The 27,747-nt window shown below is 42.0% G+C and overlaps 1 protein-coding gene across 1 annotated transcript in view; it reads left to right on the top strand.

Annotated features, from left to right (window-relative positions):
- Nucleotides 1-899: 899 nt before the first annotated feature.
- The window catches only part of Rassf6 (Ras association domain family member 6), a 37,353-nt gene continuing 10,505 nt past the window's right edge, over nucleotides 900-27,747 (top strand). Inside the window, exons 1-4 of the mRNA XM_031342093.1 lie at nucleotides 900-908; nucleotides 11,452-11,550; nucleotides 23,204-23,282; nucleotides 25,179-25,321. Of these exons, the coding sequence (XP_031197953.1) occupies nucleotides 11,486-11,550; nucleotides 23,204-23,282; nucleotides 25,179-25,321 (287 nt within the window). The 5' untranslated portion in view covers nucleotides 900-908; nucleotides 11,452-11,485. The remainder of the gene's footprint in view (nucleotides 909-11,451; nucleotides 11,551-23,203; nucleotides 23,283-25,178; nucleotides 25,322-27,747) is intronic.

Genomic DNA, 27,747 nt, shown 5'->3' with positions numbered 1-27,747 from the left:
AAAAACTATACATCTACATGAGGATCAATTACTCAAAGGACCAAGAGGTCTGTTTGAAAGGCCGCAGATAAAGGCAGAAACATAGTGTTGCCCAGACACTGAAAACAAACAGGAGATCCCTTTGAGCACAGATGACTGGGTGCAACCAGGATCTGAGCAAGACACTGTAGACGCAGGAGCTGTGAACACTGCAGGTCCTGTTCCTTATCATCCAAAGGTCAGTCCACACTAGCAACCACACACCAGGATATCGTGAGCCAACGTGGCCAAGCTAATATACATAATACCCGGGCCTGGCCTTACTCAGGACTCTTGAACTGGGACCCCATACCTCTTTTGACCAATGCCTGTTAAATCTCAAAGCCCCTCATCTTTTCCAGTGGTCACAGGCTAACTCAACCGTCTGCCCCTTTCTGCGTGAAATTTAGAATCCTAGAGAAGGCACCATATAGACACATCAAACAAGCACTGTGACTGCAGCGTCACTCAGTTCACTGTCAGCCATTCGGTTCATTCAGCATTCCACCTCAGAGGACACAAGTCAAGCCCGCCTCACCTTCTCTTGAAATAATAATAAGGCTACCCAAGACCTATTAAGTCAGGTGCTCAGGCCAGGCAGATGAGCCCTGTGTTGCAAGCTGCCTGGAAGGTTCTGGCGCACCCTAAGGGTGTGAGGGGAAAAAAAAGTCTTGGGTGCAAAGGTTCTGGCAGGAAGCCAAGACCAAGGAAAAGCTGAAAAGACTAACTTTTCAAAAACAAAACGCAGAGAGTCCTAGCTGGAACCGTTTATCTACAGCACAGACCGCTGGCAAAGATCATGCAACCTGTCACTGACAAAGGTCCCCATGGTCAGTCCACTACTGCAGAATCCAGGCAGAGAGCAGAGTACCTGCTGGCCGCAAGGACAGGTAAACACTCCCAACATGCACTGAGGCACTGGGCGTGGCTCAGGTTGCTCACACCCCCTGAAGTGGGCAACCTAGTAATAATTAACTGCCGCTGGGGCTGCGAAACAGCGCCAGGAGCAGCACTGTGGGGCCAGCCATGTGTCCTCCACCCTGCCTGCCTCGGCTCGGAGCAGGTGAGTGATCAGGTGAGTGACAAGGACGCCTGAACACCCGCAGGCAGCTCCGCCTTCCCACTACTGCAAGGAACGCTTGCCACTTCAGGCTCCGCGCTGCTAGATCACAAGAGTCACCTTTGCCCAGCGTGACAATAGCAGGTGAACTTGGAGGTGGAAGGGAAGAGCCTCACTCAGTCCACACACACACCAGGTAGGGGTGCGGTGCGGGGAGCATTTGAGAGCGGGTCCAGAGAAAGTGGAATCCGTTGTCAGGAAGGGTAAACCAGTGCGTGTGCATCAGGGCAACCTCAGCCCTGGTGTCTGGTGTGAGATGGCCTTAAATCAGAATTTTCTCAGAATGCTCTTTCCCGATGAGGGTAACCGCGTGAGGAGGGTGGGACAGAGTAAGGGGGAGCATTTGGAGCAGCAAGGCCACCCTGTCCTCCCCTTTTCCAAAGGACCAGCTCATTGACTTTTGCCAAAGTTTCTTCTTGCATTTCAAGTTTGTAATACATGACTACATCGTAAAGGAAAGATCCTTTAACTTGATGGGTCAGTTAAATATTCCTTTCTTCAAGGTAAATCAGCTTCACTGAAAAGGGATTGGGATATGATGAAGACCTCACCAAACAATGTTAGGATAACCGTAAACGCACGGACATCGCTCCGTGAGTTAGCATCAAGATTCTGAATCTGTTTTTTTTTTTTTTGTTTTTTTTTGTTTTTTTTTTTGTTTGTTTTTTGAGACAGGGTTTCTCTGTATAGCCCTGGCTGTCCTGGAACTCACTCTGTAGACCAGGCTGGCCTCGAACTCAGAAATCCACCTGCCTCTGCCTCCCAAGTGCTGGGATTAAAGGCGTGCGCCACCACCGCCCGGCAAGATTCTGAATCTGGAGAGTCATAGGATCAAGTCTTGTGTCTGGTACTTACTAGTTTGTAACTTTGAACGTTACTTCCAATATCTAAGCCTCAAAAGTCTGATGTCTATAAAACAAGCATGATATCTCATCTCGTGTCACAGGGGGCTTTGGTGGGGATTAAACAGATAGCAGGTCTTCTGTAAATGGCACCGTTTGTCACCACCCACAAATCTACAGATCTGTAAAATGGGTGATGGAGAGAACAAACTGACCTGAGCTGGACAGACAACCTCAGACCCTGGGGATGCTGGAAGAGAACAGTGCTTGTGACACTGAGCTGGTGACAGTGGGCGAGCAGCAGCAGCAGCAGCTCTGTAGAGGTGAAACTGCCTAGCTTCTTGCCACTTCCAAGTGTTTAGCGTACCCGGTGGCAGTTTAAACTTATATGTTATCCACTTTTATTTTATGAAACTCGTGTTTATCTCTGAAGAAATAAAAACATCTGTAGTGAGAAAATTACTATCTATTTTATGCTGTAAAGCTCTGGCCTTTAAGTTTCACATGACAGACTGCATTTATTTGAATGACTTTCATTAAATTAGACCATCTGTTGTAACACATACTGAATGGTTACAGCCAAATGATGGTGACTTTCCTTTATATGCTAACAGTCTGGTACTCATGCTTTGTCAGCCTCTAACTTCACCTTAAATGACAAGGAAGTGGCTTTCTTTTATACTGGTGTTGTGTAAAGGACACTTTTGTGACTCCTGCTGTGAGATTTATGAATGTTACTAAGTGGTTTACAATGCAAATCATCATTGTCGTAAATGTTCACTTTTCCACTATAGAATTCCTAATGCACTTCTAGTGAGATACTGACTGAAGAATTTTGGGTAGATTTCTAAAGCCAAGCCAACTGAAGTTTGTTGTGCTATTGGCTTCTAGGATCCAGCAATGACAGTGCAGTTTGGCTTATAAAATAATCTCATTTATTTAGACTAACTCAGAGTAATAACTAAACATTTTTCATCTATTATACTGAATATAAACTGTTGAATACAGTTTAAAGTATTTGATTTTATATTCCCTAATGATATATCAATATAAAAAAAACAGTGCCCCAAGTAAGATAAATCTGCTTGACTATATTAGTATTTTAATATTGATATTCATCTCTTTAACCTCATAAAAAACCTGTCTTCCTAGTTAGCTTATATGCAATACATACATGTTTATCTGTTGTTCCTAAGATATATAAGCCTTTATTGCAAATTATAGAATGTTCTAATCAACAAGAGAGAAAATAACCAGGGTTATAAGAAATAATGAACTCAAAAAAAAAAAGAAAGAATGAACTCTTCTAATTATATTTAAAACAATATAACATAATGCAAATAACATAGCATTAAATGTTGTATACTTGACTCCTATTTCAGTTCCCTAAAATGAGTAACTTATAATTCTAATTAAAACTAGATGTTTTATGCTAAATCTTCATTTACTTGTATAAATTCCTTGATTAGAGTGTGGATAGAGGATCTGGGACTTTAGGAACATAGATTTAGGCTTCATGTGAAAATTTAATTTTTTAAAACTATATTCAAATCATCTATTTATCAGTTGAAGGACATTCATCAGTCGGTTGATTTCCTTTCCCTGGCTATAGTGAATAAAGGTAATGGACACAGCTGAGCAAGTGTCTCTGGGATGGATGTGGAGCCACTTGGCATAGGTCAGGGAGTAGTGTAGCTGGGTCAGGTGGTAATCTTACTTTCAGTTTTTTGAGAGTTCTCCAAGCTGGATTCCACCATGAAGATACCAGTTTGCATTCTATCCAATAGTGAATGTGCAGGATCCCTGTCTCCCACATCTTTACCAGGATCTGTTGTTGGTTATTTTCTTGATCCTGGCCATTTTGACTGGAATAAGATGAAACCTCAAAGTAACTTTAATTTGCATCTCTCTAATTGCTAAGAATGTTGAATACTTTTGAAGATGTATTTTAGTCGTTTGCATTTCTTCTTTTGAGAGCCCTCGTTGAGGACTTGTGCAGTTAATTTTCCTCAACTTAACCCAAACCTAGACATATCTGAGAAGAGGAATTGAGGAATTATCTTTATCAGATGGGCCTGTAGGCAACAGTGTGGGGCATTTTTCTTGACTAATGATTGATGTAGGCAGGCCTATTCCCTGATCCCACTGTGGAATATATATATATATAATTATATGTATTAATTTATATAATTATATATAATTTATATAATTATATATAAATTATATGCAATTATTTAATATATCATATGCAACTATTTAATATATTATATATAATTATTTAATATATGCATATATGTGCACATATGTATTCATAATTATTTATCTACATATATACATACGTACATACATACATACATCAGGCTGAGCAAACCTTAAGGACAAGCAAACAGTCATCACTTCGTCTTGGTCTCAGCTTCTGTTCCTGTCTACAGGGTTCTGCCATGAGTTCCTATCCTGACTTCTATTCATGGTGGGAGAAACTGGAAGCAGAAATAAGTCCTTTCCTGTCCACATGACTTTTAGTAATGCTCTTCATCATAGCAATAGAGAGAAAACTAGGACAAATCTGTGTCCTGCTTTTAGCTGGCTCATTTGTTTTCTGGACTCCTTGGGTTTTTTAAATAGTTGTCTATATTCTGGGTATTAACCCTCTAGCAAATGCAAGTGACACTGAATGGATTCAGAGGTTAGATTTATATTTACAAGTGTGTGCATAATTAAATTATAAAATAAGATTAAATTAAATAATTAAAGAAGGACAGATTGTGAATTTGAGAGGGGGTAGCAATGAAAGAGTTAGAAGGGGGAAAGAGTAGGTAAAAATGATATAAATGCAATCTGTACTCATGTATAAAGAAGAAAAATATGTTTTAACAAAGTAAAAATGAAATATTCAAGTACTGACAATACTGCTTCTGAAAAGTACTTCTCAGTACTCTCTCTTGCATTAGAAATATATGTTAGAGAACTAAGGCAAAACTGAACCTGTGTCTTTCAAAATAGTGCTTCCCCAGCAGCTGGTACCCTGCTTCCAGCTGATGCTCATAGGGATGACCCAGCAGCTGGTACCCTGATTCCAGCTGATGCTCATAGGAATGACCCAGCAACTGGTATCCAGATTCCAGCTGATGCTCATAGGGATGACCCAGCAGCTAGTACCCTGATTCCAGCTGATGGTCACAAGGATGACCCAGCAGCTGGTACCCAGATTCCAGCTGATGGTCACAGGGATGACCCAGCAGCTAGTACCCTGATTCCAGCTGATGGTCACAGGGATGACCCAGCAGCTAGTACCCTGATTCCAGCTGATGGTCACAGGATGACTCCTCTTGCCAGAGCCAGGACTGTGTGGAAGGGGACACTCGTCATTACTTAGGGCCCACTCAGTGAATGCTTAAAAGAAAGACTGTTCATTATTTTACAGCCAGTAACTGACCAGGAAAAATGAGTCACGATCCTCATGGACATCAACTTTTAGAAATTCCTGTTGGAATCTCAGAGGCAGCAGAGAATCCCTGAACCTGGCCACAGTAGCAGTTACTGGCTGAGGGGAGGAAGATGCCTCAAGTCCCCAGCTGATGATCAGTTTGCCTATTCTTCTAATCCTGTTTTCCTCATGTCCCCAAGGCACTCTGAGAGGAATACAGTGCATTGTATGGATGCCATGGAGCCATGCAGTAGATTTTAGGGACATTCATATGAACTGAGAGCACTGGCCACTCATATGGAAGTCTGGTCATTGGATCCATACCCTGTTTAATACTGCCTTAAATTCATGAGTTGAGATTAAAAAAAAAATTTTAGAACCAGGCGTGTTTACACACACCTGTAATGGCAGCACTTAGGAGGGGGAGAAAGGAAGATCAGAAATTCAAGGCTGCCCTTGAATTCCGAGGCAACTGTCAATCACCTCTACAGCCAAGCCACTGTAGAAGAGAAAAATATGGAGCCAAGTATTTCCTGGAAACTATATTTCTATGAGCTCTTTTCCGTCTTTCAGAAACTGGATGATGCATGGAGTTACAGAGAGCTTAGAGCTACCTCTCCTTTCCCCTAAGAGGTAACTGCTTGCATCTCCCCTCTTCCCGCCCTCCAAGCTTGGAGAAAACATCTTTATTTTAGAACAAAGTACAGATTCGTACGTTCCCATTGCTTTTCCAAGCTAGAACAATTTTGTCTTAAAAAAAATAATGCCATATTTATAAACCTTAATATAATCTTACCTCATAACTAAAATGCATAGTTCCACTCCCATGTGGTACTTCTGGGATTATTTTTGTTTCTTAGTTACTTTTATTGTAGGCAGACGTGTATGGTAAGATACGTTTCTTACATATGTTTTTAAAGAGTATGTATGAAATTGAAAGGAAAATCACCCTCTTATAGCCCTTAATTCTTGTTATTAATATTTTAATGTCTCCTATAGGTTGACTATACTTAATATTTAATGAATTTTTATATGTACACTTCATAGACTGACTCTAAATGATGAAAATGTAGTAGCAATTCTACTGAGAAGAATCTAGTAGTCAACTTAAGGAAAATAAAGAAAGAGAGCAGTTAAGTGATTAGCAAGCTGTGGATAATTTATTATAAAAGCTCAGAAGCCAGGGAAGTCCTAGGGGATTAGCAATATTGTTTTGTCTCGGTTTTCTATTTATTCTTTTTCAAAGAGCCTGACCCACTGGCTATACATTCAGATACAGGCTACACTTTATACCCAGCATGGCAGCAACCTCGGAGATGACACTCAAGGAACCCTTGGTCGGATATTCAAATGAGTGGACCGAAATGTCCACTTTTAAATAAGTAACCACTGGAGGTATTCATGGTTGGGCACTGGACAGTATTTTGACTAATCTATTTACACTCACTGGGACTTGAATTCCCTTGCTCCTCCCTGCACCTCTGGCCTTTTTCTGGTGACTGGCAAATCCAGGCATGCCTACCTGCAAGCAGGAAAAAAGAGCTGGAGGAAGTGAATCCCAAATCCCTGTTCCTTATTTTCTCAGTTCCCAGGGCAGCCCACACACTGGTGCTGTCTGTCACTGTCTCTGAAGGCTCCAGATCTGTCTGCCAGCTAAGAATGATTCTACTTCCCTGGGCATCTTCCATCCTGGCTCCTCTTAATTAAACCTGCCTGTTGTCCCCAGGGCTTTTTAAGACTTGATTACCTTGTCAAACTTTCTGTCCCTTGAAATCCACCCTATGGGGCAAACTGGAAAAGTAAATAACCAAACTTATTAAGCCAGTGCTCCTATTTTGCACGTGATCTAAGTCAATCAAGTCTCGCCCCTGGGCAGGTAGTAAGGATGACTCGCTGTCCAAGCAAAGCTCGGGTTTGTAGCAACTGTCTTCCTTCTCAAGCCATAGAGCATTGTGTTCCACCAAGGAACTGGATGCCCGAAGTATGACCTTAGAAAGCTCTAGACTTACAGTTCTTCTTTGTTTTCCTTCATCCTCTTTATCTCTGCACTTTTAAATCTATTATTACTTTCTTCCTGAGTTTTTGCAATGATTGATTCAAACCTTTAACCTATCAGGTCTTACTACTTTGGAAGATTTTCACCAGAATGCCCTATGGTTTCATTTGCTGAGTTAAGAGTGAGGAGAAAAAATTTCACTTTACAGATCCATGCTTCCCTCTGAATAAACGAAGTGCCTGAGATATTACCATTCTCTTACTTTCTAGTTACTGGAACTCTCTAGACATTTTATTAGGTAGTTTGTGGATCATGCATGTTCAATATTATCTTTATTCAATTGTCATACTCTACCTACATACACGGTTTTTGAAAATTCTTCTCCATAAATTCTCTTCTTAGCCTTCTTTACTAAGGCTCTATCTTCCAGTCTTAGGACCCTATCTGCTGTGCTTTTACTTTAGTACAGATCAAAATCTGACGGTCTACTTAAACACTGGTTGCTTGCCCTCCTTAGTGGTATTTCACACTTTTTATGAACACAGAAAGATGGGACCGACGGAAAGCTGCTGCAATGAATCTTTGGCCCATCGCTTCTTTTCATTGCACTTATCACTTTTTTATCACATGGTACTTCCACTGACAGCCTTCCCTTCCAAATGTCCTTAGTGCTTGATGAGAATTTGCCCTCTGGCTCATATATGATGGCTTCTGGGTCATCCTGTGTAACAGTGGGCAAGACAGCTCTTCAGGTCTTGAATTCGGGTTATATTAAATGTACAGTCAAAGAGAACTTGCGTGTGCTTATGATAGAAGGAAGCCGAATTGGATGGAAGGGAAAGAACTGTGGAGCAGGAAGGAGTAGAGTGGAGAGGAAGCTGATGCTTCTATTACGTCCATGTGGCTCGTGAGGCTGTTAAACACCAGAATAGAAATTAGGTGGGTAGCATGAGTCTAGAACTCATGTTCTAGCAGGAGCTGAGTGGATTGGTCCACGGAATCATTTGTATGTAATTATAGCTAGTGACGCTGGAATAGACTCTCTTTGAAGCTGCTGGTACCTAAAAAAGCATATAAGGAAGTTAGCAGAGCAGACTAAGATGCTGAGAGTCCTGAGGTGACAAAAAAATAAAGCAAAGTCACTGTTGCTAGTTCATCTCAGAAGCCTAAGAAGAAAGTATGTCAGGGGAAGAGAAAAATCATTCTCACTAATGCTTCTTTGAGGCAGTCAAAATGGAGAATTTAACAAAGTACGGATGATTCAAGTGTGGAAGGAGAGACAGGGAGTGGGGTAAATTAAACAAATAGATGATAAATAACCCATAAGTTGATCCAGGAGGGAGAAGGTGGTGTTTGGGCCACATCACCATCACTAGAGGATCGGTATGGGATACCTGCAGTGATTTGTTGTAGGTTCTAAGAATAAAAAAATATGTAAAAGCAACACTCAAAGTTTAGAAGCTAGCGCAAGGTAGCCAGACATTCACACCCATCAAATCCTGAGGATGCGTGACTTCAGTTTGTTAGGCTCGAGGACAAATTGTGTCTTCAATGGAAGACAGAGTAGCGTGGAGATGATTGTAGCTAGAATGTGTCCCTTCTAGTGTGAGTTTTCCTTGGCACAGCCCTTAGCCAATGGTGTGCCATCGAAGAGTATTCTTAAGTAGAAGAACACCAACCATGATTTGAACAAGGGAAGCACAAAGAGACATAAGACATAAGTCAGTAATGTCAATTTCGGAAGCACAGATCCAGAATCAGAGCTGTAGAGATAAAGCAGCAGTGGGGAGACTTAAAAGGTTCCCCAAATGACTGAGCGACATCTGGACCCACAGTGAAGACTGCCTTCGGATCAAGCTGAATAGATGAGGGGAAACTTGAGGCTATGAAACTCCATTACACGAGGCCTGTCACTGAAGACATGCTTCAGGGCTGAGTTCCTAAGGATAGGTTTGAGAACAAGTAAAGAAAACAAATGAGGCTTTTACAATCATTGCAAAAGAGAAAATGAAAAATCTGGCAGCTCAACAGTTGAGGTACCTCTAGGGCTATCTGAAACATACTGGGTCTAAAGCAGCAGCTATCTCCTCTGAACTTGTGTTGCGTCCCCCGGGCCCAAGCACTCTGGGCCCGGGGGACTGCGAGAGATACATGAATCTGAGTCTTAGCCCATCTAAGTTCTAGTGCTAGTCCTACATGTGAGTCCAAGTCCTTCTCCCCCCAGTCCTAGTGCTAGATTGAAGTCACGTAGGCAAGCGACCCCCACACACCAAGGTCACCTGACTTCTAAAAGCCAGGTGTAGATAACTCCTCCTCAGTTCGTTGCCATGGTTACAGACTAGGTGGGTAAGCTCTTCAACTATGTTGTCTTTCTGGGCCAGCAGAGGTTAGCAGTGGGGAACACCTGCCAAGCTAGTTCCTAGGAGTGATTCAGTTGCAAATCTAATATAGCCTGTCTATGTTGACTAAGAATGAGGATTTCACCTGATCTTGTCCTGGGATATTTCTCCCATTCTGTAAGCTATAATGCCTTACAATGCTGGAGGCTATTAGTATGAATGACTTAACATTCCAAGCCAGAGTTAGGCTAGGAAGTTGGAACAATGGTGAAAGTCAGAAAGCAATGTCTGAATTTTCTCTTGTTAGCTGTAAGAAAATGATATCTTGGTGAGTTCCTAGCACACTAGTACGAGGACATATCTGGGCCACCTCTGAGTTTGGGGTGCCAGGCAACAATGCGGAGGCAGGAGACTGACTTTCCTTGAAGTTTACGCCTCAGATACTGCCTTCACGCAAAGTGTGTGTGGCAGCCAGGTTAAGAGACTTAGACTATGTGTGCTAAGGAGGAAATCCTGGAAGGTTGGCACTGAGAGAGTCATTTGATGGTCAGAACAGTGGAAGTATTTTCTTAAAGACCACTGTAACCTACTCAGCTTAGATTGTGATGCAAGATGCCCACTGAGATCAGCAAGGTGCTGGAAGGAAGAGTGTATAGCAAGGATTTTATAAGACTAGAGGAATAACCATTTAACTAGTTGTCTTTCCTTCCCCGTCTCCTTCTCCTTTCTTCTCTTCCCTTCTCCTCTTCCTTTCTCCTTTCTTCTCCTCCTTTCATCTTTCTTCTTCTCCTTTCTTCTTTTCCCCTTTCTTCTTTCCTCTTCTCCTCCTTTCTTCTTTTCTTTTCTTCTCCTGTGTCTTCTCTTCCTCCTTCTCTTTCTTCCCTTCCTTTCTTCCTTCTCCTCCTCATCTCCTTCTCCTTTTTCTCCTTGTTCTTCTTTGTGTTCTTGTTTTCTTCTTCTTCTTCTTCTTCTTCTTCTTCTTCTTCTTCTTCTTCTTCTTCTTCTTCTTCTCCTTCTCCTTCTCCTTCTCCTTCTTCCTCTTCTTCTTCTCCTTCTCCTTCTCCTCCTCCTCCTTCTCTTTCTCCTTCTCCTTCTCCTTCTCCTTCTCCTTCTTCTCCCTCCTCCTCTTTTCTTCCTTTCCCTCCTGATATCCCAGAGAATTAAGATGTATAATGTCTTCCATTCTTCTTACTCTACCCAAACAGTCTGCTGAAAACTATCCCATCTAGGTTCCATTTGTTAAGAAAATTGAAATTTTCTTTCCAGCCCAGCTTTTGATTCTGAATATAGTGCCTGTGATTCTTCAGGCTCAGAGCAATGATAATTGCATATGTATTTATGCAAAACAGACTACACAGAAAATATGCTTAATACTTTCAGCTTACGCCCTAGTGCCACATATGTGAACTCATCATAGAGATGATTAATGATATCTGATCTCAGATTCCAGCACCTGCAGGAGAGTTGGAGGCTATTGCATCATACAAAGACAGCTCTCTAGCCAGAACTTGACTTCCTGGAATCTTGTCCTGATCCAGGGTCCAGACACTTAGGGTTAGTTTGCTGCAGTATAAGAATTGTAATCCCTCACACATATTTAAAACCTTCTCATATACATTGAAGACATGAGGAAATACTCAATTTAAGTAAGAAACTAACTTAAGGATGCCTCTCAGCAACAGAGCAGTCATGCTTTTCTAATGTTTCAGGGCATCCTCAGATCATCTTGGAAAGGGAGAAAGGATGACAGCGATGGATCATCAGTTCCCTTCTTGGATCTTTGTCAATGAGAGGACATTTATAACCAGGTAACCATACACCATATACCAGTGTGATATGTGAGTCTGCTCTAGTCATTGGTAGAATATGCCATTCAGAGCCTCTTGGAATGACCTATGACCAACAAGATCAGTGCTGTGAGTCACTAGGTAAGATACTAGATAAGATGGCTAAGCCATACCCTGTCATAGAATGGACACTCAGACCTCATAAACATTTACCTGATTTCACTTAAAATTATGTGTCAGTTTTAATAATTCAAACATTCATGAAGACCTAGTTAAGAATATAAAGTTTCTCATGAATGATAACAATACACTCAGAGTTTGTTCTGAGGCCAGCAATTGCATGTTTAGTCCTTAGCTCTCTCTCTCTTTCTGTCTTTCCATTTCTTGCACATTCTATTTTCCTCTTGATGTGAGATGGCATAAGATATGGCCAACATCCTTACCTAATTTCCTACATATTGCTCTGGGAACAATAGAAGTTTGAAAACAAGAAAGATGAGAGTTGACCCTGGCTGAGCCAAGGCAGATACTGAGAAAGATAAAGTGGTAACACAGACCCAAATGATACCCAAATGTGCCCAAGTCACAGGGGGGCTAAGGAGAGGGTTGGCTGCTGCTGAGGAATACCAAGGTTGTAAAACAGACTAGCAAAGCCAAGGGGCACAGATGTGGTCAAAAACCACCTCAAGAGGATAAAGATGAAATGTAAGAGTGAAAAGGGACTTAAAGGGAGAAGTTACCTTCATTCATTGCTCAGACACTTGCTGGCTACTTGCTGTAGATGGACTGAACTGAGCATCCATAATAAATCAAACAAAACCCTTACTTTCAAAGGGCAGAGGGTACTATCAGTGTGAAGACAACTGCTTAAATAAAGAAAACATAAAATAAAGCAGCAACATGAATGAAGAGAAACAGCTCAGTGGTGAAGAGCACTGACTGTTCTTCCAGAGCACCTGGGTTCAATTCCCAGCAACCACATGGTAGCAGATTTGTAAATTACTTAACTATTTCTATCTCCACCAGCTTCCAAATGAGTGAGACTCAGGCTATGCTCTATTTATTTAGCTTTCCATGATTACTGGTCTATTGCCCCAATCTACTTCTCTAATGCTAGACTGGCTGCATTCCCAGCTGTGTTCCCCAAGTGCTTGCTGCTTGTGTTTTTCCCAGGCTATCCCTGCTCTACCATTCCATCCTTGAGGTCCATCTCACTCAGCCACATGCTCCTAGTCCATCATATCTAATGGAGACCTCCTGTTCTCTCTGTTTTCTTCCTCCTTCAAGCCCCTTCTCCATCCTCTCGTCTATTCCTCATGCTCCCTACCTGTGACTAAAGTTCTGCGTGTTTCTATTCTTTCTATAACTGGATGCAGCCACTCTTATTTAACCAACAGTTTTAAATTAGGGAGCAAGGTCTATACAACAAGGGCTGGAGTACGTGGGAATTCACTTGTCTTAGAGCAACCAATCTTGGGGTACAGAATTCAGCATTCAGAAAGCTGCACCAGACCAACCCCTAACACAGATTCCATTTTACAAATCTGAGGCTACACTGTATCTTTTTCTTTTTACAGACCCATCATTAGATTATAAATATTCTCCTATACCACTCGAGGAAATCTTCCTAAAATGTTTTGAATGGTACGGCAGCATTCCGTGACACAGAAACACCACCCTGGTTTCTGTCTTCAAGATAGCTGTAGTTTTGTTTTGATACATAAAGCTGGTTGGCAGAAATAGCTCTGGATCAATATGTGCCAATAATGTAAGGTCACTTCTACAAATCAGCTCTCTAAAAACACCTGCTCTCTCGCCAACAGCCAAAGGTCTCACCCCTCTTTTACTTTTAACAGGAGTGTTTTGCTCTACTAGATACAATGTAAATCACTTGAGGTGTGAGCTACTGATTTTTTTGCATGATTTATAAAAGTGGACAGGTGGGTGAGCCTGGTGTAGGAAATAATTATTGAGTGGGACATAGATGCTCATCTTTAACACTTATGGAAAATATTGAGGAAATATGAGTATACATAATCTTTGCTTTCACAAATATTTTACAAATACTTAGAGAAAAATAACAAAGAAAAGCAAAGTCAGTTAGAAAATTACTGGCAATGGATAACACTTTAAATTGACCTAAATTATTGAAATAGTAATGCATGATTAGCTCCCCAGTTCTGCCATGGCCCTCAGTCAGACTGCATTTAGATTCCTATTTTCTTTCTTTTTGTGGGGGAGGGTAGGGAAGGGCTTGTTTTTGGCTCACCAGTACATCTGTTTTCCTACACATTAGCCTTAACACCTAACATATAAAGTTAGCATTTCCCATCTCTGAAAATATTTTGACAAGAGTTTTCAAATACTCAGCTATAATATAGTGACTCTCCCGCATGCTGAACTGAGTGAGCTGGTCAGAGGAGGAAGAGGTGGAGCTCTGGCTGCTTCTAACTTCTTGTCATAAAATTCCCAAAACCATAAGAAATCTCTGCAAAACTGTCATCGAAAATGATACCAACACTGCTGGCTAATTATGGTATCCAGTGTACACACAACAGGCAAACAGAAACAGCCCCCACTTGTTTACTCTCTCAAATGGTTTTCAGCTCCCATCTGCATTTGGCATCATTGTAAACAAAAAACAAAACTGTCAACTTATTAAGGGTTTTTCATTTGCCTGAACTGAAGTGCAGGAAAGTGCTATTAAAGTAGATTTTAAAATATGAAAAAAGTAGTCACAAAGTAGTTGAAAATTTGGTTTTAGCACATTCAATGAAAATTAACATATGCTCAGTAAAACAAGAGGCCCCGTGGGTCATGGCACCGCAGGCAGTAAAGTGCTTGTATCTTAGGACTATTGGGTGACAGTTTGTTTCCAGACCTCCTGACTCAAGGGTGGTTGGCACCAGTGCCCTTCACACTCCAGTGACCCAGTTCCAGTAGCTGCCTCATTGCCTGGAGTCACCATTGTGCTGGGTGCCCATGCAAATATTCCAAATTAAATATGGTTCCATTTGGTTGCTTTCAAAGCGCCTTCGTTTTTCCTTTTTAAATCAGGACACTTGAGACGTGAGTAAATACCAGCCCCATAGTTAAAACAAACAAAAACAAAAAGTCCACTCCCGTTTCAAATGCAGGTCAGATTTCAGAACCTGTTAGGTTTTTCTGTGCTTCTTAGAAACTGGTATCAACCCTCACAGGCCAAAAGGCACACACGCGTTCTTGTCCTTAGAAATAGGTTTAATTAGCATGATGTCATAAGTCTATGAAGAAAGTATATTATTCCTCACAGCTTCTTGTTCCAGGCATGGTAGCTAGTAAGTACCTTTGTTGAGACAAAAGAACCAGCCACCTACATTTCTAAGCACAAATTATATACAAAGCGACCATGTTCCTGAGGCTGCCTCCTACCTGATTCAGAGAGCCAGAAGGCATTGTTATGACAGGAGCCCAGAGTCTCCTGATCAAAGGCGTGAGCACAGGCCCAGCCAGCCCTGGAAACAGGTCTATAAATAGATGCTATTCCTCAGGAAGACAACTTCTAGGTTTCATGAGAATGTGGTACATTCTCTCTAAGGTTTGTTTGGTCTTTGTTTTTGTTTTTAAATAATCAAGAGTTTAAAATGAGCCAGAGACAAAGGGGTTTAAAATGTGCTTAGAACCATCCCTTTTAAAACGTGGACATTTTTCTGTATAGATACTATTTTTAAATTTTCACAGTATTATTACTGGTGGTCTGGTGAAAATAAGAGATTATTTTAAAAAGCTGAATGATGCACATAGCACTACATCATAGAAAGTTCAGCAATGTCACCAGATACTCGGAAAGATGGTACTTGTTTAAAAAAATTTATTGCCAATATTTCCCAAAGAGCATATGGATTTCCAGTAGTCGCTGAGTATATCAATGGTAGTCCCTTCTACCACCAATAAAGTTTACCTGCTGTATAGTCTCCCATTCTATTGCTTCAGTGGATTCAAAGCGCAAGGTCTTTCCAAGATATACAGAAACTTTCCCAGCGTCTGAAAATCAAACTTCAACCCCAGCCTACGCCATTTTCACTACCTGTGTAGAATGTACTTGAATTTCTGACGTCTTCATCACACTGGTAAGAAGCTATCCACCTCCCTACCCCCAACGGCAGGCTGGGATTCAATTTTCCATATTTTATTCCCTAAACAAATCATGTTTGAGGGTGTGCCTGAGCCAGAAGCTGTTGCCAGAAGAAAAGCTAGGGTGTCAGAATAAAGCAGGACCCTTCTAGAAGGAGCTTGCTGGCTGATGCTGCAGCTCTCAACTTGCCCAGAAAATTCCCTGAAGGCTAGGTCCTTCCTCATAGTTCCTGGGTCTTCCTTCGGGACTGGGGTGGGGATCTGCATGGCTAGGTTCCCAACGAGTTCAGCCGCTGGGCTCTTTGGAAAGTACAGGCCTATGGTGGCAAATCAAAGTGAGGAAAACACTCTTGAGGGACAGGACCCCACCTCACAGAGTTCAGGGAGGAACTGTACCAACTAGGGAGGGCACTAACCACAGGATCAAGAGGTATTTGGTACAGGAAGTCTCCAAATCCTGAGGCCAGTGAGTTACACAGCAAGCAAAATGTTCCCGGCTAGTTGAGGTGCAGGACCCACAAAAGTATATATTCTCTATACATTTAAAAAAAATACTTATTTTATGTAAATGGATGTCCTGTTTACATGTATGCCTGTGCACAATATGCAAACCTGGTGCCTGCAGAGGCCAAGAGAAGGCCTCTCCTTCTCTGGGAATTAGATTCTCTGGGAATGGAGTCATGAGCTGCCCTGTGCCTGGGTTCTCTAGAAGAGCAGAAAGTGCTCTTACCCTCCAAGCCATCTCTCTCTCCAGATCCAAAAACATCTCTTAAAAGAACACCGAAAAAGAAAGCCGGAAGAGGGACCATGCAAAATCATCCTGTGCCATGATAAGGATTGGAGGATTTTACTCAAAGAGCAAGAGAAAGACATTTAAGGATGTTAAACAAAGCAGATGACACCACTAGACATGTTCTATACTCAGAGGAGAGCCTGTGCACGATTGACAGGTGTTACTCGGTTTGTTAGTGTATTTATTTCGAAACTAGAAGAATCGGTAGTCAGAGTCATGAGGGCAAAGCAGGTTACAGTGGTTGTGAGGCCGTGTGCTGTAAAGCTTCCGCCTGGAACTCCTCTCCTTGCTCACTTCAGTGGCCCTGAGAATTACGGGTCAACTTCTAGCAACAATCTCACAGGCCCGGTGAGGGTGGATGGCTTAAAGGAGACTGGTGGACGACTTCTTTAAGTAGGATAGCCTGATCGATTTCCCCTCCAGAAGGACCGGGAAGGGCCGTCAGGGTATGAGACACTGTTGCTCTTCAGTCTTAGCAAGCACAGAGTCCCTCACCTTTTACACACAAACCACAATGTTTCACAGCAACACTTGCGCCTGTCCAAACAATGACCAGTGATGTGTGGCACAGCCATGTTTACTTTCCAAACGACTTTTTTTCTTTTCAAAAATTTCCGTTAGAAGAAGTGGAAAACTTGAAAGGAGAACGTCCAGCAGGGTGGTGATTTCAAATGTGGAGCAGGCATTTGGAACCATTCGCCCCGCCCACTACCCTCACAGCTCAGCCAATCCCTCCACCAACAGCCTTTCGAAGTTGTAGCTGATCTCAGGCCGAACAACTACAACAGCCTCCTCTTGGGGCTTCCCTTCTGAGGCCCATCCTCAGAGCTATCACATGTTCCTCTCTTACATGTTCCTCATTATCTTGGCTAAATCCTCCAAATATTTCTTGCTGTGCCCACAGTGAGATGCACATCCCCAAGGACAGCTGCAAAGGTTGGCAGGACCTCTATAACCTCCTTTTGAATCCTGATCTTTCCTTCAGAAGTGCCCGAATCACACATTTGTGTGTCTGCCTGGAATCTCTCCCTCGCTCTTCCTCTGGCTGGGGGATCCTGTTACTGAGGTCTCTGTTTGCTATCTCATACCTCCTGAGCCCTGTCTCTCTTGTCTTCTTCCTAAGTACTGTATCGTAGAATCGTGTTTTCCTCTCCGAGATCTTACCCTCTATCAGATACACCAGAATCCCACTGCATAGAAATGAGGATGTAACCAGCCCCAGAGACCTTAGTCGAGTATTATTGTGACTTTATGTGCGTCGTCCCCAGGTACTGCTTTCGCATCAAGGGGTGAAATGATGATCCACTTGGTACATCTATTTTGATGTGTATATGAATTTAGAGTCACCAGAAGCAATCAGTGTAGTCCTAGTCAGAATGACTGCGTATCTACACTCTTCCCATAGAGAGCCTCCCCCTCTTGTAAAATGATAATATTACCTGGGTTCTCAGTGCCATAGATGTTTAAAAGAAATGGACCCCAAAGTGAGAATCCTTCAGCTGCACTGGATTCACTAAGGACCTGTTAGGCATGCAGATTCTTACCTGTGAGCCTGAGGAGGACGCAACAAAAGAGGTTCCTTAGTTCTAGGCCAATCTGAGCTACATAGTGAGACACAACTCAAAAAGAAGGCCAAAAGAATTAGCATTCATGGCACTAGGAAAACAGATGTTCCATCATTCTATCCTGTCCACACTTTGTATGGTTTAGTAGCATCACTCCAAGTAGCAAGAGCTCTCACCTATAGTGGAGTTTGCACAGTTGAAACATCTGGAGCTTTTCTTGTAATTACCACCTAGTTCTCCACCTCCCTACCCCTGAGCAGGGGCAGCTTTTCACACTCTAGCAAAGAGTTGCTAGAGAAGCCAGGAACTCCACCTCTTTGAAAAGGACAGAAGCTTCGGGGCATGTGCGCCTGCGCAGGACTCTGCGGTCAAGGGAGGCAACCTTTACTTCAGCTAAGATGGTCCTCTGCTCCCAGGCCTCCCAGCTTCCCGACTTTGGAACCCAATCCCTTCATTTGCAATGGAAATGGGCTAACCTACTTTGCTAGCAGAGGAAGGTCTGTGTACCAGGTGGTAAGGCATTCTTTCTTCTACATCCCTGCCAGAAAAAGAGGCCCAGGGCAAAGAGACCTGGCACCCAAAGTCCCTTCTGGGAGAGGCCCTGCTCAAGTGTGTGATTTCAATTCCAGGACTCGAGGAGCTAGTGAGGATAAAGTGGGTTCTGAGCATTCTGCCAATGCTTACAGACATCAATACTTTAGAATGACAGTGTTAGCTTAGCTGGCTTACTGATAAGGATTTATTTTCTGGAATAAATCATATTTCATGATTCTACCTTTTCAGAGACAGGCAGCAATTTATACTATGAGTTGTGGGCATCAATTGTGAAAAATCACGACTACATCATACACTTAATGTCAGTTTGGAAAGTGTGCAACTTTATAACCCACAAAACAACTCAAACTTAATATCAGCAATAGTCGAGTCATTAGACTTACATGTTTAATTCCTACTTGATTTTTAGATTTATTTTATTTGTGTGTGTGCATGCACACACGAGTACCAGAGACTCCAGAGCCTGTGAAACTTCAGTTATAGGCAGCTTTGATCCATATGATGTCAGGCTACACTTCAGTAACCAACTTGAACCACCAACATTTTCCAACAAGTCCCCCAGAGAGTGACACAGATGTAGGAGACACAGCCAAGCATGGCCGTGTACATGTACCGTGTACTTGGTACATGGTAGTCTCGGAAGTTCATGTTGGGTTCTAGCATGTGACAATAACTGTACTTTGTTCATATTGAGTCCAATTTATAAGGACCAAGAATGGAAGAGGGCTCCTTGGTTTCTAGGAAAAGCATAGAAGCATTTTACAGGTGCTCTGAACAACTGGAAAAGCAAGGGGGTTGCTATGTTACAAGTCGTTGGACATCCATGTGTCTCTGAATATGAAGTATAGCTCTCTACCTCCCATGGTCTTGTCTCATGTCCATGTTTGTTGCAGCTGACAAAACCAAACAAGTGCTTTTTCTAGACAGTTGAATCATACCATAAGAAGAACTCATTTCTTGCTAAGTTCACTATCAATGGCACATGTCATGATGTGGGTGGCTCCCATCTGCTGAGCAGCTGCAGTTCCAGCTGCAAGGTACAAAGTGCATTTGCAGTTCAGTCACATATGCTATTAACTCACTAAACAAAGCAGGACTTGAGTGACAGACACCCTCCTTCCCATGCCAGTTCCTCCAGAGCTTGCTAGAGTTCTGGCTTGCGTTTCTCCAGAACCTATGCTAGAGAATTCTAGACAGGCCTCAGCCCCTCCAGGAATCCCTGCCCTGAAGTGCCAGTGCCAGGATGCCAATTTCTACGGTGGAAGCTGCTGGCTCCATGAGTTCCTTCAGTTAGAAGTTTAGTTTATAGAAGCTTGACACTTCTCAGTTTAGTAAAAACACCTTCCACTTAATGCAGAGTGTGAAGATGCCCTTAAAAACACATAGTATGTTCCACGATAGCCAGGGCTACACAGAGAAACCCTGTCTCAGAAAAAAAACAAAACAAAACGAAACAAAAAAAACATGGTATGTACTGTGAGGTAATATTTTATGTTCCAAAAACCTCAAGATTTCCCAGAAAGTCAAGATTTTGATGACTCGTTCAAATGAGTTTGAATCTTATTTTTGTTTCTTTGCCATCTCTTCTGTGGGCTTCTAGACAGTCCCAGGTTTATTAAAAGATAAAAATCAAAATTTTTTAAAAGGCCAGATGTGTAACCATTCTCTAAGCAACCGTTTTAGAGCTTTATCAGAGTATTTGAATGGCCTTGGTCTGTGTTAGATAAGTAGGTAAGAACCTATTCGAAAGCTGAGGCAGAAAGAGGCACAACTTCTTTTTATTTGTTAAGAATGAGTCCACCGGGCAGTGGTGGCGCACACCTTTAATCCCAGCACTTGGGAGGCAGAGGCAGGTGGATTTCTGAGTTCGAGGCCAGCCTTGTCTACAGAGTGAGCTCCAGGACAGCCAGGGCTATACAGAGAAACCCCATCTCAAAAAAAAAAAACAAAACAAAAAAAAAAAACCAAAAAGACTAGTGCCACGCCACATATGGGGTTTTGCCAGAAGCTGAGGGGTGAGATTGCATAAAGTTCTGTGTGCTTTCGTAATGATGCTCTGAGCTCAGCATATCTGGACTTGCATCCCTAGTGAACCTGAACTTCTTTGTGTTTCTCTAGAATAAAAGCTTAAAAAGGGTGAGCATGCATTTTAGTGGTAGTACAATTTCAAAGGAAGTATTTCACATAATGACCCTAAAAGAACAAAAATCAGTGTAGCTGCTGAAATTTAGAACAGAAATATTCTTTAACATAAAAAATTTGAAGTAAGCCATTTGGGAAGGGGAACAGTAGTAGCCTGGAGGCCTTCACTGGGATTCTTTCTATAGTCATTACCTGGAATGTGTGGGCCCCTGCAAATATGCACACTGGAAATTGCAAGTGAGGAAAAATGAGTACGAAAAGCATGTTGTTATGATTCCAACATGTAAAAACAACATGAATAAAGCCCACTGTTCTGTATTCATCCCATGTTAGTTGAATAGCAGCTTCTGATGAGCAAGAACACACTCTAATCAACAGGAAAGGTTTGCAAGTGAAACCAAGCCGACAGCTCTCATGACCTGGATGAGAACAGCAAAGGTATTTGAGGATCAAGGAGATATGAACAATGACATACTTGGAATTAAAATGTTATAGAATATTTTTCAATAAATAGATCTGCACAAAACAAGCTTTTTCTCATTTATCTTGTTACTATTGTTTTTTGTTTGGTTGTATTTTGGAAGAGGGTATTCTGATAAGTTTACTTAACTAGAATTGACTGATTGTCTATCATGCACTGAACACTCTACTGGGAACAGAAAATCTGAACCAAACTTCCAAACATGCCACTCTCAAGGAGCTTCATTCTTGTGGGGAAGACAGAACACACAAATAAAAAGGCCAACTTAAAGCCAGGTATGGTGGCTCTTACCTTTAATCCTGGCACTTTGGAGGCTGAAGCAGGTGGTTTGATAGAAATTCGAAGCCAGCCTGGTCTACACAGTGAATTACAGGCTATCCAAGGCTACACAGTAAGACTTTTCTCAAGAAAAAAATAAAGGACAGAGAGAGAGAGAAATGGGAGGGGGAAGGAAGTCAGGAAGTCACATTTATGGATCATTAGAGGTAAAGGTGAAGGAAGAAAGCGAGAGATAAAATAGTGGAAGGGGCAGAGATTTAGAATAGACTCCTTACACAGATAACTTTTTTATTAATGGGGAGAGGTAGTTTTATTTTATGTGCATGTGTGTTGTGTTTTGCTTTCATGTATGTTTGTGTACCATGTACATGAAAGCCCCCAAGGAAAGTATTGGATCCTCTGGTCTGGTGTTATGAAGAGTTGTGAGCCAACAAGCTGATGTTGAGAGTGGAACCCAGGTCCTCTGGAAGAGTAGCCAGTGCTCTCAACCCTTGAGCCACCTCTCCAGCCCCATAGCTGGCCTTTGATTACATAATTAAGGAAAATGAATGAGTGAGATAGCAGTGTGATGGTGGAGGGGGGCATCATTCTAGAGGAATTTCTATGGACAAAGTCAAAAGCCCAAGCACCTGGTGTGTCCAAGAGACATGAACGCTGAGTGCCGCGAGTGAAGGAAAGAGTAATATGGAACAAGGTCGATGAGGTGACAGAGAAGTAGATCAAGCCCCATCTCTTAAGTCACCATAGCAACAGGATGGTGGCCTCTAGTCTGAGAAAACATTGAAGAGTTTTGACTGAGTTCACATTAAAATAATTCTGTGGTCAAGAATTCACAATAGATTAAGGAAACCTTGTAGGAGGCCATTTCTATAATCTAGGTGAGATGGTAAGCCTCTCCAGACGTCAGAGGGAAGGGCAGACACATAGCAGGTAGCAGAGCTCCAACACAGTCCACCTGTGCCACCCATAGGGCCTACCTGTCACCTGTACCCCAACAGGGTCCACCTGTCACCTGTGCCTCCACAGGGTCCACCTGTCACCTGTGCCTCTCACAGGGTCCACCTGTCACCTGTGCCCCCACAGGGTCCACCTGTCACCTGTGCCTCTCACAGGGTCTACCTGTCACCTGTGCCCCCACAGGGTCTACCTGTCACCTGTGCCCCCACAGGGCCCACCTGTTACCTGTGCCCCCACAGGGTCCACCTGTTACCTGTGCCTCCCACAGAGTCCACCTGTCACCTGTGCCTCCCACCGGGTCCACCTGTCACCTGTGCCTCCCACAGAGTCCACCTGTCACTTGACTGAGATTCCTCTGGAGCAGCAGACATAAGTTAAGCTGACCCTTGTTTTAACATCAAAGAGAACCGTGATGTCGGATACGTGGCAGGTGTTTAGTGTCCAGGTGGTTAACTGTTGTGAAACAAATCAAAGTGAAATGTATACCATATTTGCTTCATAGCTGCCTTCTTTAACCAAGCTCTTCCACCAGTACTGTCTCTAGTCACTAATTACTAATTACTAATTAGCATTTTAATTACTAATTAGCATATATAAAATGTGTTAATGTTCTAAGAACGCTTCTGATTTCCATGATGCACCTTAAATTAAAATGGCAGGATAAGAACAATTCCACAAGAACATTTTTTTTCTAATCTCATACTTTAATGAAGTAAAAAGTACTATATGAACTGCTCTAAGGCTTAAGATTGATTGTGACTTGTTAATGTTCCTTTTTTGTTCTTTTAGGGAACAACTCAATTCCTTACTAGAGACTTACAATGTTTTCTATGAAAACCAGAAAAACCTGCATATATTGTATGGACAGGTAAGCCCATTAAAGAAAGACAGTAGCTTGATTCACAGAGAACATCTAGATTTATATTTATAGTCTATAACCATGTAAATGATGTGTCAGGGCAGCCTCGAGTCTAGAACCCAGTAACACATATGGTCCAAAGAAGCAGATTAATCTTTAATTTATGATCTTTAATAATGAAAACTTATTCATTTTCATAGGCTATGTCACAAGATAGTAGGCCTGGGATGCCTGCAAGTTTCTAAACAATTTTGATGCAGAAAAGCATACAAGTAATTTTAAGGACAAATTTGCTTTCTGTCTTAAACATGGAGTATTTCTCAAATATGCATAATGTTATGAACAGTAAATCCACTGCTCTCTTGCATTCATAGCAATGCGTGTGGAGAGGTGTGTAATGTGACACCATTTGCAGAGAGACACGTGATGGTGCCTCGTGCCCACCTGGATGGGATTATTACAAGTCATGCTGTATCTGTGAAGCCATGTGTGAATTGTTTGTTAAAATGAAAATGTTGTGTCCTATTGGATGTGTGCTGCCACACAATGACAACAGTTTAGAAATATTTGAGAAATACCATAGTTGTTTACATTGCCTGGCAATTGGCTTCTCATAGTAGCCGTAGTCAATGATTTTATTATAACTTTCTAGTTTCTATATTCTCAAGGTTTCTAAAACAATAATATATTTTTTTAGTTAAAAGATTCTTAATATAAAAGAGGTTATATAGATGCTATAAAAGATAAGTTTGAAAAGAAATTAGATGAGAATTGCTTTGTTTTGATTATTTCATGTATTTGTAAAATGCATTATATATATGCATACCTGTTTGCTAATTTTCTTCACTTGTACATTTACTACTTTTGTTATACTATTTTTATTTTGAATGAGCACTTCAAAAACTATTAATTTTCCACAAATGCATCTCCTTATTTTGTGTGTGTATGTGTGTGTATGATGTGTGTGTATGTGTGTGTATGTATGTGTATGTGTATGTAAGTGTGTATGTATATGTAAGTGTGTATGTATATGTATGTGTATGTAAGTGTGGGGGGGGTGTGGCATGCATGTGAGGATGCAAGCATGCATGCCACATTCACAGGGGAGCAGGGTCTCTGCTATCACTCCTCTCTTTCTTGCTTTGAACCAAGGTTTCTCGCTGAACCAGAAGCTTACAGCTTTGGGCTAAGCTGGCTGTTCAAAGAGCTCTTGAATAGTCTCCAGTACCCAGCGCTGAGATTATAGACACACACAGTCATACCTAGCTTTTTACACAGGTGTTGGGGCTCAGAACTCAGGTTCCTCCACTCTGTTTTGTATTAAATGGTATGTTTTCATATGTATTCTCTTTCTTCTATTAAGATGGAATTTCAATATATAGCCCTGGCTGGCCTGGAACTCACAGAGACCCACATGCCTCTTTGAGTGCTGATATCAAAGACATGTGCCACTACTATCCCTTCATAAGCATTCTTTCTTTTGAACTACATAACGTTATGAGTTTTGAATTATTCCTGTTTATTCAAATAACTATTAAGTCTCTCAGCAACTATTTATTTTAACTCCTAATTCAGTATAGTTTCTAAAGCTGTCACATTTTTAAATTAAATGGAACTAAAGGAATATAATTCCATCTAATCAAAATACCAGAGCTGAGAAAGTGTTTTAATGTGGTATACTCATTGGTGAACATGCAAAACACACCGTGGCTTATATTGCCAGCTATACTGTTCTAAAAATAGAAGACTACTTCAAAATTAGAATTGTTCTGCAGATAGGCTGAGAAGCCAAATAGACCATCCTGGGAGATGTTTAGACTGACTTTCTACATCTTCAGCTAAAGCATTTAGCTTTCTATAGATAGTACAAAAAACGATTACTATGGGTAATGACTTCTTCCTTAGACTGAAGATGGGCAGCAGATTGTTGAAGGCATGCTGGACATTTTCTGGGGAGTAAAACGACCCATACAGCTGAAAATACAAGATGAGAAGCAAGCCTCTTCCTTTGATCTGTTGAAGTCACCGGAAACCTTTTCCAGCAAAGGGTAAGCTGTCTTCTCTTATACTTCCTTAAATTGTCTTGTTCTCTGCAGTTTCTGTGCTCTTAGCATGTGTTTCCTATACCTCTGTGTGGATGCTTATTGACAGTCTCACACCAACACCAACATCTCTATCAGTTAGTTGTTTGAAACCCATGTCTCTGAGGTTAGGTTACTTTGTGTAGGATCCCTAGTTACCACCTGGCAGGACCAAAGGGACCTTTGTTCCTTGGGCTCCGGAGCCCCCTGCTGGGGACCCCTTTGCTCATTTGCATCCCCCAGGAGACTGAATTTGCTCACTGGAAGAGACTAGATAGAATGGGAAGATTTGGATAGTCCCGACCTGACCTCCAAAAACAGAGAAGAAAACTTCAATCTGTCCAGTCCTTGGAACAAAGAACTCTTATTCCTTTCTGGACTTCTGGAAGACTGAATTATGCTCGTGTTCAGAACAAGCTGAGCTGTTTGGTAAAACACAGCAAAGTGCTTCTGAAGTTCCTTGCACAGAACAGCTCCCTCACTGCATAGGTGGATGCAACCATAACTTAAATATTTGGCTTGGGTGGGTTTTGTTATTACAATTTATAGTTTTTTTTAAAAAAAAATCATCATTCAAAATTACACTCTTAAAAGAGCTTGCTTCCTTTCTTCTCCATCTTTCACTCTAATCTTATCTTCTACCACCAAAATTCTCTTCACAACTCCCATCTTCCCATCCATTACTGGAAGACTTGGGGTTCTCCGAGAGAAGAAAATGAGGGACAGCTGCCAGGATGTTAATTTTGTATAGTCTGATCTTTGGCCACAATTAAGGAAAGTTAGATACCACATTGCACCTATACACACACACCCACACACACACACACACCCATGTCCCACCGTGTTTACCTATTCAACATGTCTCAAATATAATTCTTGAACAGAGCTGAGCATTTTGCAATATTGTAAACAGCTGTGCAGTTTCTTATTTTCCTTCCTCTGCCCAACTGACATCCAGCCTGCTGCTTATCCACAGCCAGTTGTCTAACTCTCCTCCAACAAATTCAACACATTCTCCTGAAAGCCTTCCATGATCCCTCAGTCCACACCGACAGCTTTGCTTTCATCTTCAGGGTTTACTGAACTTTTACACATCCTGTCCCCATCTACAGTGGGAGTCTCTGGGAGGCAGGGGACACATCTTTCATTGTCTTTGCATCCCAGTGCCCAGCACAAAGAAGAAGAAAGGGAAGGAAAGAGAGAGGCAGGAGAGAGGGAGAGACAGAGGAGTAAAGAACGAGACAAAGAGGGATCTATAAGTGTGATAGACAGAGAAAGAAAGTGTGAGCGGGGGTAGGATAACATCAGACGAAGCCCCCAGAAACCTGTAAAGAAATGTCACCTGCTTTATGTGACAGGCTTCTCACCCTCTTCTCACCAGTCTCCCATCCAAGCTGGGGGCTGCTGGTGGGCATGGGCATGTGCTTCTGAGCACAAATGGAACCACAATCTCAGGCAGCCTATGAAGCCCAGCATCCCTCAGGTACAAAAGACCGACAAGACCGATCACTCAAATCAGTAGATGCAGCATATATAAGTGATTGAGCTTTGCTTTTAAAAAAAAAGAACTATACAAGATATGAACGAGAAATTAGTGATCATATTTCACATCTGCCTGAGAACTCATGGCGAATTTCTTTGAGGAGCAGAAATTTCTGTATTCTGATTCCTTTCGGCTCATCAAAACTTCATAAGTATGAGGCATTACAGCTATATGTCAAGGAGGTAGGCACATCTACGGTTATGCTAAGTGGTTATTATTTTAATAGCTATTCAAAATATGTGTTAGTCTCGCTAATTCATACTAGCTTTAAATGAAAGATATGGAGTTTGTAGGTGAGTTTTAGGGGCCAGGGACTGGGGGCAGGTGATATGGATGATGTCCTTTCCTAGGCCACATCAGATTATAACCTATCGCCTTCCCTCACCTTCTGCAGAGCCCGTTTTCCCCAAGAACATCGCTGGTGGGCTAGCAACTCTCCTCATCAGCACGGACAAGCACGGCAGGGCAGCTTAAAGAGGAGGAGATTATTTTTGGCTCACATTTCCTGATGTACAGACTACCATGGTAGAGAAGGCATGGTAGCTGAAGGGACTCCATCCAAGCAGTAGGAGCTTAAGCCATAGCATGTTCATATCTCAGCAAATCAGGAAGCAGAGAGCTCTGATCAAGGTATCTTCAAGGTCTGTCCCCAATGACCTACTTCTGCAAACTAGGTCAGGGTCTCAAAGACACCACACCTCCCAGCACAACACTACCAGCTGGGGGGTCCAAATGCTCAAGCCCATAAGCCTGTGGAGTACATTTCAAGCTCAAGCTATAACAGCTTGGAAACAAGCAGAAGTTATTTCTCATGACTTGAAAAGTTGAGAAAATGCACCTAGACGATTTC

This window comes from Mastomys coucha, unplaced genomic scaffold, assembly GCF_008632895.1.
Source record: "Mastomys coucha isolate ucsf_1 unplaced genomic scaffold, UCSF_Mcou_1 pScaffold22, whole genome shotgun sequence".
In the NCBI taxonomy this organism is placed as follows: domain Eukaryota; kingdom Metazoa; phylum Chordata; class Mammalia; order Rodentia; family Muridae; genus Mastomys; species Mastomys coucha.
Note: the sequence above shows the minus strand (reverse complement) of the source record. Positions and strands in the feature narration are given on the sequence as shown.